Below are 13,614 nucleotides of genomic sequence, written 5' to 3'. Positions count from 1 at the left end.
ATCATAGACTGGCCTAGGCTGGAAGGGATCTTAGAGATCATTTAATCCAACCTCTCTGTCATGGGCAGAGATGCCTCTCAACTAGATCAGGCAACATATGGGGACCGAACGGGGATCGAACACCCAACCTTGGTATTATCAGCACCATGCTCTAACCAACTGAGCAGTAAAACCAAATTCTTTCCCCTACCTATCCCTTCTTCTCAGGTTTAACTTCAACTCCCAATTTTCTTTACCTCCTCACCCAAAATGGTGCAGAGGGATGGGGAACAAGGGCTCTGGCTAGTTCACCACATGTTATTTCTGCCGCTCATTCTACTCAGGAGGAGGGTTCCTCACACTCTTCCCTGCTTCATTGTGGGATCCCTCTCATGGGAGACAATCCTCCACAAAATTCTCAAATGTGAGTCCTTCTACACTAACTGCTCCAGCATGGGTCCCTTCCAGAGGGTGCAGTCCTTCAGGAACAGTCTTCCAACATGGATCCTCCCACAGGATCGCAAGTCCTGCCAGCAAAGCTTCTCCAGCATGGGCTTTCCTTTCCACAAGTCCTGCCCATAGCCTGCTCCAGCATGAGCTTCTCATAGGGTCACAGCCTTCTTCAGGCATCCACCTGTTGTGGTGTGGGGTCCTCCATGGGCTGCAGGTGGATATCTGCTCCACCATGGACACCCATGGACTACAGGGGTACAGCCTGCTTCACCATGGTCTTCACCATGGCCTGCAGGAGAATCTGTGCTCTAGTGCCTGGAGCACCTTCTCCCTCTCCTTCTTCACTGACCTGGGTGTCTGCAAAGTTGTTCCTCTCACGTATTCTCAATCCTCTCTTCCATCTGCTGTTGTGCCACAGGTTTGTTCCCCTCCTTCTTAAATATGTTATCACAGAGGTGTTACCTCCATCACTGATGGGCTTGGCCCTCACAAGCGGCGGATCTGTCATGGCGCTGGCTGACAAGGTCAAGTTGGATGAAGCCTTGAGTAGCCTGATCTAGTTGAGAGGCGTCCCTGCCCATGACAGGGAGGTTGGATTAGATGATCTCTGAGGTCCCTTCCAGCCTAGGCCATTCTACGATTCTATCGGACATGGGGGAACCTTCTAACAGCTTCTCATGGAAACCACCCCTGTAGCCCCCTGGGTTCAAAACCCTTGCCACACAAACCAAATAAATCCTATTATCACTGCGCAGCCAAGCAGGAAGAGAGTAGCCTGTTTTGTCTCTGTACTGTCAACAAACAGATAGTGCCTTGCAAAGTCTAAGTCAGTTATAATGCACAGCAGAACATGGAGATGCTGATGACAGTGTAATCTGAACGTGGGGTGCTGTATTAATAAGTGCCTGGTTTTGATTAGTAAAGCTTTTAATCCTGCCAAATGGTGCATGTAAGGGAAAGGATCAGATTAATTTTAGATTCCAGTTGAGTTTGGAAGGCTAAACTGAGCTGAGCTGATGAACAGCCAATAAATATAGATAATCACAATGTCGTTTTAACAGGATCTATATGAAAAAGAATAGTTCTTTCCTTCAATGGCTGCTCACAGCTCATTGCCAGAAATACAGCTTCAGTTTTATTTTTCATTTCATGTGCCAAAGTCAGGAGTGCATGCTTTAAAAGAGAAGCTATACAAATTAATTCACAGCATTAGCACAATGCAGTATGTCATTAAAAAGATAAGTAATAAGGCTTGGGGATAATGTGAACAGCTTGACTTTTCCCTGACTATTAGTTAAGAACTTAAAATGTGAGGTGCGTAAGATTTACTGAAAATCACCCTACATGAAATAATGACATAAGGGCTCTGTGCCTTTTTTTCAGCACAGTAAAAGCAGAAAATACATATCACCCATTGACTGATCTCACATCACAATATTTTGATTATATTAGTAGTCATGTGCCCTCAGTAATCTTGAGGGCTCTGGTACATCAGTCCTGCTCCCACCGCACTCAGTGGCAGAACTAAGTCTTCTACAGGTTTCAGTAACTACAAAATGTAGCTTTAAATGGTGAACCTAGAAACAAGGATATGTGGTTATTTACTGGGCTGTCTGTATGATTATAGCCTCAAAGTCTTGTGGTCCTTCATCAAATAAATTTATTAACCTTATTAATTGTAATATTAGGGTTACATTGAAACCAAAGTTTTGGTAATCTATATCCAGAATTAAAGGATTTATTTCTATTTAGAAGAAGGAGGAAGGGGATGCTAAGCCTGTGAGTAAAGGGTTGTTTGGTGGGTATAAAACTCTATGCTAGCAGATCCAAAAATTATTATAGACTCAACATTTGCTATTTTACATCTTTCGCTGGTGCTAGTAGCTTCTCTCTACCTATTGTTATTTCACACATTTTCCCATTAAAAGCAGGAGGTGTCCGCTTCATTCAATGCTCTGCTGACTTTCTTTCTCATCCTCTTTTTCAGACCTTCAGCTCCCACTTGTTTCCCTGGAGTGCTCCGGCCATCCTGGGCTGTCAAGGGCCAGAGCTGCAAGCAACGTGTCCCAGGGCAGCGAAAGCCCTGGCAAGAGACGTCCTGCCCACCTGCGGCACTGGTGGAAGGAGAGCACAAGCACACAGATGTAAGCTAATGACACCCGCCCCTGAAACTGCAAGTGCTTTGTTGTGCAGTCATCTGCAAGTCAGGGATGCAGAATGTAGCAACAGAGGAGACCACAGCAGATGGAGCCCTTGGATTTGTTACACCTCTCTACTTGCATAGCATTTGCTTCTGTACTAGCTTGCACAGGTTTTGTGTTAAAACAGCTAGGTCTTTATATTGAGGGCATAGAGTCACAGAATCACAGAATGACAGGGCTTGGAAGGGACCCCTGAAGATCATCTAGTCTAACTCTCCCACCAGAGAAAGATCACCTGAAGTAGATCACACGGGACTATGTCCAGGGGGAATTTGAAAGTCTCCAGAGAAGGAGACTCCACAACCTCCCTGGACAGCCTGTGCCAGTGCTCTGTCACCCTCATAGTGAAGAAGTATTTCCTTATGTTTAGGCTGAAAATATCGAGACAGTTAAAAACCTAGAAAACCTAGAAACACCTAGATAAATAAATAAACACCCAAAGACACCCATCAATATTTGTGTCTCATAGTGACTGGGCTCTTTCTTGCCCCACCCCTGCCTTGCCCCTACCATGGACACACATATGTGTGTTTTGCATAGAGACCCTCCCCGAAGTGAAAAATCAAGAAGTACTTGAGAACTGGTTGTCCAAGTGTTGGTTCCTACATTATAGTATCTCACAAATTTTATGCGCTGGGGATCTACCATTCTGCAGAAGGGAGTAAAGGTGTCTTTAAGATAGATATTATTAGGCTCAACAGAGAGCAAAAATCGAGGCCTGGAGAGGCCACATATTGCCAAAGATTACAGAGAAATGGGAGAAGAGCCCTGTGTCTTTTACCAGCAATCAGTCTTAGAGACACATAATTCATGTAGTTATATTCACATTGCATTTGCTGTGTGGTAGATTGGTACTCAGAGATTTTAACAAGCAGAGTAATAACCACATTTGTGAATATGCCCAAGTACAGCTCAGATTTCCTCAAATAATGAGCTTTTAAATAATAGATTTTTCTCTTAGGTTCGTTTTTTTTCTGTCTTACTTCTATGGATGATTCTTCCTGCGTGGACTACGGAAGCCATGTCACTTCCTAGACAAAGTTAGCATGCATAATTCTTTTATGTTTAGCTGATTTATTCTGGATTATTCCTACGCGTCATCATCTCTCATAGTATTTGGAAATACAGTTTATGGTATTCATTAGGGAAAGCATGCAGTACCACATGTTTGCGTCCCTTTATTACATTGAAGAAAGTGCTAACAATAGTGCACACTTTCCATAGGGTTGTTTGGGCCTTTTTTTCTGAATTCGCTACAAATCAGTGTTGAATCTGAGTACCCTGACTATGTACTTCTGTTATTTAAGCTGCTTTTTTTATCTTCACTCTGAATGTCCTCGGTTTGCAACGACTACAATATGCCCACAATGCATTTACCATTATGTACCCTCAAATATAACTCCCTTCTAACACAGTTGTTTTCTATGATGGAAACTGAGATTTAAAAATACTGAAAGCAATAAAAATACTTGACGTAAAGCTTTGCTCCAGCCTGCTTGGTTTCATTCTATGTGGCGCTTATCTCAGGGGAAGAAATGCTAGTTTCCTATTTCCACTAATTTCACTATTTAACTATTTTCTTATAGCTCATTATCCTCATTTGCAAAAGCACTTAATTAATGTTATGTATTTTTATTGCTTTCCAGGAATCGGGTACCAGCTTCACCAGGCCACAAGGACAGCCTTAAAGCTCAAGACCTTTCTGTCATCATCAAAGCATATGTGCTTGTGACATCCTTAACACCTCTGCGGGCATTCATTTATTCAAAAACCACTGTCTGGCATCCACCCAAGAAGAAGTACTTTTCTGTAAAGGTAAAACATTTCATCTCCTACTTTTTTCCATCTTTCAGGCAAAGTACAGCAACAGAAAAATAGTTAATATCTTTCTTGTCTTTTCCAGCTTATTTATTTGCAGTCCCTAGCTGACAGTGAATATTCTCCTAATGTACAGCTTTCACTTCTCAGAATGAGAGGGGTCTGCCTCACGGAGCGGAGAGGAGTTGCCCTCCACAATGCGGGTTATGAAGGGTTCTGGGATTTGCTTGCTTGAGAGCCCGTTTTTATCAGTGACATTTGACAGCAGTGGCAAGGTTGGACTTTTCTCTAAAGGACAGCAGTGGGAGGGCTGTCATGCAGTAAAATCTTCTGTTGGTATATTGACACTGTTTTATAAAGGAAAGTAAATATTTAAAATAGTTTGTTTAGATTTCTTTTTTAGGTGCAGTAAAATGGAATAGAGGAGGGTCAGGGCACTTCTAAAAAAGGGGAAGGAAGTATACCATGGAGAGGCAGGGCCTCCCACGGTCTCAGTTTTATGAAGAAGGATGTTTCACATCTGCCTTAGCTGGGTTGTCTCTGGACATTTCTTGATGCCCAAAGAGACCTTTCTCTCTCCATGTCTAGTTTGCTCAGCAGCCCTGTGGATTTCCAAACATGCCTTCCCATTCCTTTGTTCTTTCAGCAAGAAACTCTTCTTGCAGCACAGCAGATCTTTGTGAAGGAACTACAGTTTTGTGGCTTCTCTTTTCTAGTTGAAGGAATAAAGTAAAAAAGTAGTCACAAAGAAAAGTGATTTCCTGAGGTCACATAGATCAGCTCCTACAGGAGCCCTCTGGGGATGGGTGCACTTTGCCCATGTAGTCTTCCTGGGGTAGGAGCAGTCTTGGTTTTGGATCAGTCTGAGTGCTGTGGTGTCACTGTCAGGACTCTTGATGATGCCAGCCATTTGGTATGTTCTACAATTTTAGCTCTCTCAAAATTAAGTTCTTAGTCTAAGCTCATTATCTAATTCTAGTTATTGGAGAAACAGACACCTCTAGAGAACAAATCATCCCACTTAATTTAGACTCTCCTTCTAAAAGTGTCTGCTTCCTTCTATGGGCTATGACATTCTTAAAGAAGATACCAAATTCTAGATTACCAAAATTAGTTGAGATTAACCTACTTCTCTTCTTTTTGCCTTCCTGGAAGCTATGGAAGCCCACAGAGATACATAATTTTGCCATCTATTTTCCTCTGTTTACATTTAGGAAGACTGATGGTCACTCGCTTTCAAATCTTGGGGTTCAGTTTTGTTTTATGTTTATTAAAATAGCACAATGTCCAGCAGTATCACTATTGCAGCTGAAGAAGAGACTACTTTAAAGGCTAGTAGTCATTAGCAATTGTGATATGGCTCTGTAAGATAATTCCCACTGAGGTGAACAGGGGGCCAGTCACCATCTACAGAGCACTTTTGCAGCTGAAGAAGCAATAAAAATGACAGATAGAAGCAGCAGCACATCTACAGTAGTTCCAATTTGGTTACTGCTGCTGTAGTGTTATATCTTCCACAGCTTTAGGCAGTCTTGTCAAAATGGCAAGAAATAAACAAAAAATAGGCACCACAGAAAACACATTTGTAGTGATGTATAGTTTGAAATGCAAATTAACAGAATGATGGAAAGTGGGATGTATAAGACTGCTTCTCAGCATAAACAGTGTGCCCTATATAGAACCCAGGAGGAGTCAGGGAGTCTCCAGCAGAAGTGAGACACTGGGTACTAATGGAGTGGCCAGAAAGCACCATTGGGAAGATCAGGAAGAGGCTTCTGTGCTTCATGCAGAGGGACCAGGCAAAAGAGCATCAGTCAGAAAACAATACTTGGGAGAAGGTCTGAATTCAAACATTGACAACCTTTGGGGTGAGATTACATCAATTTCTCATAAACTTCATGGAGCCATCACCTTTTCAATTGGGACGTACAACATGGCAGAGTGATCTCTCCCTAAGCAGTCAGTGGAACTATGTGTGTTTGGACCAGCCAGGGTACTTGGTCCGGAAAACTCCTGAGCTGTCAGTTTCTGCCGACTCTGTTGCGTAGGAAGGAAAATTGCTTGTTATGTTGTGAAGCTCCAATCTGTCAAGAGTCAATAAAGTCAGAAAGGATCTCTAAGACACGTTCTTCCACTGATGGACAGAAGGCCCATCAGTACCATTGGGGGCTGAACACACATCTAAAGGAGACTTTGGTCTGAAAAAATTTGTTAGTGTTTCATATGTTTTTCCTCAAGAGCAGGTGACTGGTTTTTGTGGGTTTTGAGTTTTTTTTTTAAGAGGAACAGATAAGAATAATTTAATATGCTCCATTTCCATCATAGTCAGGCTGCTTTCAGTAATGTTGCACAGTTATTTAGAGACCTCCTCAGTGTATATAGGCCTCTGGTCAGCAAGTTTTCTCATATCAGTATATTTAAACTAATATCAATGAGAAATCCATCCACAATTTTGGTTAACTTTGTTACAACATGCTATCACAAACTCAGTATATTAAGTTTAAAATTTCGTCTGCTGCATACAACAGCACTTTATGGTTGTTAGAAGTAACCAGAATGTGGTATATATGAAGGAAAGATTTTTTAAAAGACTGGTGATTGGCTACCAGATATTATCACATGATTAAGAGATACTGTGCAAAGAAAAAACAGTTCAATCAATTAAATAATACTGTATTCCCAGCTGCTTCTTTGTTAGTAAACTATTGCTAATGGTTTTTACAACTCATATTTACTTATCCTAATCATAGTGGCAAGGCTTCAGAATTACTCCCTGAATAAGCATCAGCCAAATGGCAGTTCAGGAAGAGTTCAAGTGTGTTTTGCTCACCAGCTGCCAGGTTTTATCTGGATTATACATATTTTAGTATCTCAGTTCAGAAAGCTAAGGAAGGTAAATCTGGAGCTGGCATAAGGATTTTGTGTGTGGCCAAGGGGTAAAAAAAGTGTGACTCTAGATTTGGGCCCCAGTTGGAAAATTCAGGAGATGCAGGGGAGCTAATGGCTTATGTAATAGCCTTATTTCCTTGTGGAAATTTGGAAACCCCTGATTTAGATGATCTGTGCATTGAAAAACTAATAATAAAATAGCATCTTTCTATTTTGCATATAGTCCCTGTTAAGGGATGGGTTTCTGTCAATGTAGGCAATAATTACCTTCATGTTAATTGACATTATGCATATGTATTGAGCAGAAGGCTGACTCCTGAGCCATCTTCTGTGCGAGCCATCTTCACTGATGTGCGAAACACTCATTTATGTTTTATTATCTCAAGGTCTAGCACATTGTGAAGTTCCTCCTTTGCCCTGTCATTAACCTTTCCCAACCTGGTCCCAGCTTCTTAACGAAGGGGTGCACTTTTGTAGACTGCAGTGGTGCCACATCCTGTGTCACCTGGGAAGGCTCTTCTGTGCCATGGGCAGCTTCCAATGTCTTTTCCCTTGTCCAAAATAGACAGTCAGGTGCCTCCTGGATTTGAATTCCTTGACTAGTGTTCTTGCATAACCCTCGATATCCTCAGCTGAAACTATGTTCTTAAGTGATTTTCCAGTTGTTCAGTGAAGTAAACATAATTTATTAAAGCAATTTGCTGTTAAGCTTGCTGTGGTGTAAGTCACTATAACTATCGTTGAAATTCTCTCTCTGTGTATTAAGCATTTGGAAACTTGATTAAAGAGAAATATTTTTACGCTTAACGCATATGTAAATAAAACTGGACCCTCACCTACCCAGGAAATACATCCTTTAATATGACGTTTCAGTCTGGCTTAGAGCCCAACACTGTGAAAATTAGGTTCCAGTATTGCCCTCAAGTGGCCATTTTCGATACTACGTCAAATAACAGCTGGGGATACTTGAAACACATGCAGATAAAGCGCAAATTTCTTAGAAACAGCAGAAAGTCTCAGCTTTTTTGCCCTTTTCTTTGTTTTTGAACTCCATATTCTTACCCTGTCACTTAGCAGGAGCAAATACACGAGAATATTGCCATCAACTCTAAATCAGTTACATTGCAGGGTTATTTGGGAATAAAATTAGATTTGTTGCTTAGATTCTGTAAGAATTTCACTGTTCTTGCAAGCAGCCTGTGTAAAGAATCAAACGTTGTGATGCTCTTTTTTCTGGGAGACAAAGCATGACATAAATGTCATCTCTGTTTTTGGTCCTCATACTATCTAAGGCCCTATCACTTCTCTTTTCACTGATACAAGAATGAAAGTTTGCCTGGACTGGGGAAGATCGTAGATATGTTTACTCTGACATTCTGTTTCTGTTAGTAACCTGGCATTATGAAACTGTGTAAAAGGACAAGCATAAAGTGGTAGTCATCCCTAGACAGACTACACTTTCTTCTAGTAACCTGCAAGCTTAGAAACAGAAAGCTGGAAGTCGAATATTTATGTTTAATAAGCTCCAGTGGACTTTTATGCTATGCAATTCTCTACTAGAGTTTTTAATTCATTAATGCTTTTGATCTCCCAACATCTTGCGGCAATGAGAACCTACAGATTATTTATTTGTTGCTTGAAGAAGAAAATTTGTTTGCTTTAAAGCTTCTATCTGATTACTTAATTTCATATCCCTAATTCTTATCTTAAGAGAAAGAATGAGTAATTCTTCCTCCTTACCTCTCCATGTCTGTGCCAATTTGTCATGCAGTGCACAAATGAAGTTAAAATTCTTCCTGGAGCTCTTTTCTGCTCTTCTCATTATGAACATCCTAGCCTAGTTAATAAGATCTCTAGACTGATTATAACATGTGGGTCTGTCATAAGTCTTTACACTGTTATCCAGGCCATTAACTCACTGCTTTTCTCTTGGTCCACAGATCCTCTTGCTCTGGCTGCTCAATCCAGGCAGCTCTATAAGCATTGCCCTCTGTTGTTCCCAGCTTTCCCAGACCTACCTCCTGTTGTCCTGATCCCTCTTCTCAGCTTTCCCTTTTTGTTATCCAGCTTTCTTTAGTCAAACTGATCCACTTTTGCTTCTCAAAACAAGCTGGGAAGTGCTTTTAGTAAATCAACCTTATTTTTCCACTGAGAAGTTGATGTTCACTTGGGAAACCATTCTTAGTTTAGTCTTAGGCAAAGGACCTAATATAGTGGTTGCTGAAGGTAGTAAGTGATTTTTTTTTTTCTTTGGACTTAGTCTTAAGAGCAAGAATCTTTAGAGGAAACCTTTCTCTGTTGGCCTTTTCTCCTTCACATGAATAAGTTATAAAAGCTTTGAGGCACAAGAAGGTGTTTGTTTGGTTTTTTTTTTGTCCTGAACTATTAAATAACATCTCTTTAAAAAATCTTATATAAAGAAAAAATATACAGAAGTGGAAAATGTACTGTATAAAACAGCTGAATAATACCACAGTTTCCTCTTTCAAGTGCCATGTTAGAGCTGCAGGAAATGGCACATCATAATGATAAATCAGAGGGGGGAATAAACAGACCTGCCTAAAGATAACACTATAAACTTATGACAAATTACTGCACTGTTTTCTCTGTGATTTATTCTGGAACCATTGTTTTGATTATGGGTACATTTTTTCTCCCATTTCATCTCTTATGGCTTTTTCTATAAACTGTGATCAGTGGAGAGGTGTGTCTGTACTAACAGGCAATACAGGGAATAGCTTCACTGCAAAATATGTTTTTGTGGCCTTCCATGTGGAATCAGTCTGTATTCTTGCAGACATCTTAGATATTTAGATAGCTCTATATCTATAATCAAAGAGATTCTTGTTGTGTGTAGTGTGTTTTTGTATCTTTGCACAACTACTTAACACTCAAAGGTATTCGGACTTGGTGAAGATATTTCACCAAATACAGATCCACTATGAAGAACGAATGTATGAAAATGAACTGAGAGTACAGAGCCTATACAGAGATTGATTAAACTGTTTCAAGTGAAAGCATCCTCAGCTGTTTTCGGGGATATGTAATTACTTTGTCTTTTGAGACCCTGTAGATCCAATTGATCAGAAATAGTGCAATAGCTTTGATGTATAGGAGAACAATCTGGAGAGGATGCCCTTCATTATTTGGAAAAGGGTAATTTCTTGAAACCAAAGGTCATCTTTTTGGTTCCTCAGGCAGAAACCTTGCTTTCAGATATGATCCTGATAACTTTGTCTGCCATCTAGTTCTGAAGACTACAGTTAAGACCCAGCAAGGTCTTTTCAAAGTCTCTTCATACAAATCCTGTAAGGTATTATGCACCAAACCCCAAAATATAAGCCTCCAAATTACACTGAACTACTTAGCAGCCCAAATGGCCTCTTATCTTCTATCTCCTTGCCTCTTGGGTAAGTTCAAAGCTCAGCTACACCTCCAAAGGTGAGATATTGTTGCAGGGAAAAATTGAAAAGTACACATTGTTTAACCAAAACCAGTGGCTATCTGATGATATCTAATTAACTGGAAACCAGTAATAATAATACACTTGCTATCAATTTCAGTAACAGAACAGGTAAACCATGATACTGGATGCTTCAAGAATGTTAATAAACATTGCACATTTCTAAACATCCTTCTATAAATACCATCTGGAGCTGTAGTCAAATCCACTCACTGACCCACATTTACCCAGACCCTCTGTCATAGGAAGCATGGGTTACAAACACAGCCCCCCTCACCTGGGGTGCAGCTTCCCCTCTTGCTTGCAGAACTGGGGGCTTCAGCTCTGCGTGCGCTCATTTCATGTGTACCCATGTAGGGCCCATGCCCTCATGTACCCTCATATTCTGCTGACCAGGTTTTGACTTCTGCAGTTTCTACCCCAGAGTTTCTCCCCCTGCTGCAAATTTTCATGCTGCTTTTATATTATTTCCCAAGCTGACTCCTTCTGTGTTTTAAAAGTCACTTTATAATTTCCTGGTTGCCGTTTAACTTCACTGATGGTCATCTTCCTCTTTATCGTGATGCTTGGGACAAATATCTTTCCAAACAGTTCTGCATATTCCAGACACGTAGGTTTTGATGTCTGTGAGTGGGCTCTGCGAGCACTGCCATGGCATATCTCCTGCTTGTCTTTGGTATGTCATATAGATTCCCTGGACAGTCGCTGGAGGAAAAGAGCAATTAACGTCTTCATTTTGAGATGTCTACCTTAGGATGTCGCAAGCCATGCTCTTCAAGCATCTGTGTTGTTCAGTGAGGTATAGAAGGAGCCTGTACATAGGCATAAGCCATATAGTCTTGTAGGGCAGAAAACCTCTGCAGAATTTGACATCTGAGTGAATTGTCTTCCTGTAAGCTGTGCCTCTAAATGCCTGTTGGAATCGACAGAAAACTAATGAATGCAGTCAGTGAAGGCAAGTGTTTTAAGTTTGCATTTATTGCCATTAAGGAAAATCTTACTTGCTCGTCACATCAGGAGGTTGTGCTAGGGCTGAGCTAGAAGGTGATCTCAAGATCGCTACAATTTGTTTCTATACTCCTTCTGAGGGCAATCCTCTTCTGACCATTCAGCTAGCTGCCCCAGGCTGCCCCAGCATCTCTCCTAAGAAATCCATTTGCAAAAGAAGCGCCAGACGAAAATCCTCTCTAGGGAATTGCTACAGTAACTATAACATCCAGCCCTGTGGGTGCCATCCTCTTCCACTCTCCTTGAGTCCCCATGACTCTGTGAATGAAGCTTGCAAATTGGAATTTCTTTGTCAATTAAATTGCATTTTTCAGTATGTCAGGCCTTTAGCTGATGGCTCAGTATATTTTTGAAAAGCCAAAGGCATCCACGTCACTGCAATTATAAGCCTTATTTTAATGACTGCAGATTTTAAAAAGTAGATGTCAAAATGAGTAGGGAAAAGGCACTGTAAAATTAATACTGAATTAGCCAAATCTTTTTTTAGCCAAATCTTTTTTTGCCCAGTGAGTTATCCTAAAGCAAGAGTACCAATCAATGCATCAAAGGTCAATGAGTTAAAATTAATCTTAAGAATGTTTCTAGTTCATTCTGCCTTTACAAAAAATATGTGCTTGATCCATCTAATTTGACTGAATTTGCACATTTCTGTAAGGCATTGCATAAATATGTGGAACAGACCTCCAACTATATTATTCAGCATGTGGATGAACATCTTCAAGCTCCCAAGAAGTCTTGTGATTCTGTCTGCAATGGTGTCATTGCACAAAATGCATGTACATGTCTGCGTTAGATTTTACAGTCTATTAAAATTTAAACTCTATTTCTCTGTTACAAATTAGCCAGTCAGAGGTCAGCTTTCTCCCAGACTAAATTACTGTGACTGACAGCAGGAAATCTGTCCCATTCCATTCACCTTTTACGATTCAGTGCTGCTTTAATCATGCTCAATCAATAATGTGATTGAATTTTGTTGGGCAGGTAGTCCATTTCCTCTAAAGGTGAGAGAACCAGCATCATTGATGATCGTCTGAAGAAACCTTCAACTCAATGACTTTAATATTTTGCAGTTGAACACATATATTAATATACCTTTGTTGAGAACTCTCGGAAGAACCCGAAGTTGCTGCAGATTTTCACACTTTACCACTCCTAATCCATGTAGTTTATATTCTATCAGCTGCTGAGAAGTCTGTAGAATCTGTAAGAGTCAAGCCTAATCTGATTTCTTTTAATAAGATTTTTTTCATTAATTGGAATTTAACCAATTTTTCTCTTGTCTCTATTGGTCCTGAAAAAGCCTGACTAAACATTTATGTTCAGTCATTGGCTTAGAATAAACATTGTCGAAAACTCAATGTTCCCTAATACGAACCTATTGAGCAATGTTTCTTTTCTAGTCTGGCTAAGGAGGGCTGTAACTAAAATGCTGTTCTTCAGAGAAGCCAGTTTTATTTTAATGCCTGTTGTGCTGGAAACAGTTGGCTATTATAGCCAACAACATGCTTCGAGTGCAAATAGGGCAAATCAGCCTGGTTTTCATCAATTCTTACTAGAAATGTATGCATTGTGTGTCCTTTGTGTTGAGGTGCTTGGGAACTGATTTATGGTGTGGAGCAAATAAGCTAATGGGTCTTTTTTTCTGTCCCTCTTGCCCTTCCTTCCAATAATGCCCATCTCTCATAAAATTCTGCAACTCCTTATCTTCTCTGTGCAGTAAAATAACACAGCTTCTCACTTAACCCCTCAATACCCTCTGCAGATCTAGGAAATTATGAAAAACTAGAAGCCAGGGCAGCAGGA

General features: G+C 40.5%; 1 protein-coding gene across 1 annotated transcript in view; it reads left to right on the top strand.

Moving 5' to 3' along the window:
• CPED1 (cadherin-like and PC-esterase domain containing 1) overlaps positions 1-13,614 on the top strand; it is a gene marked incomplete at its 3' end in the record, with an annotated part of 79,129 nt that overhangs the window by 47,393 nt on the left and 18,122 nt on the right. The window contains exons 5-6 of the mRNA XM_009875073.1: positions 2,420-2,576; positions 4,280-4,448. Coding sequence (XP_009873375.1) covers positions 2,420-2,576; positions 4,280-4,448 — 326 coding nt within the window. The remainder of the gene's footprint in view (positions 1-2,419; positions 2,577-4,279; positions 4,449-13,614) is intronic.

This window comes from Apaloderma vittatum, unplaced genomic scaffold (assembly GCF_000703405.1).
Source record: "Apaloderma vittatum isolate BGI_N311 unplaced genomic scaffold, ASM70340v1 scaffold5468, whole genome shotgun sequence".
Classification (NCBI taxonomy): Eukaryota; Metazoa; Chordata; class Aves; order Trogoniformes; family Trogonidae; genus Apaloderma; species Apaloderma vittatum.
The sequence above is the reverse complement of the archived record's forward strand: the minus strand, read 5'-3'. Positions and strand labels throughout refer to the sequence as shown.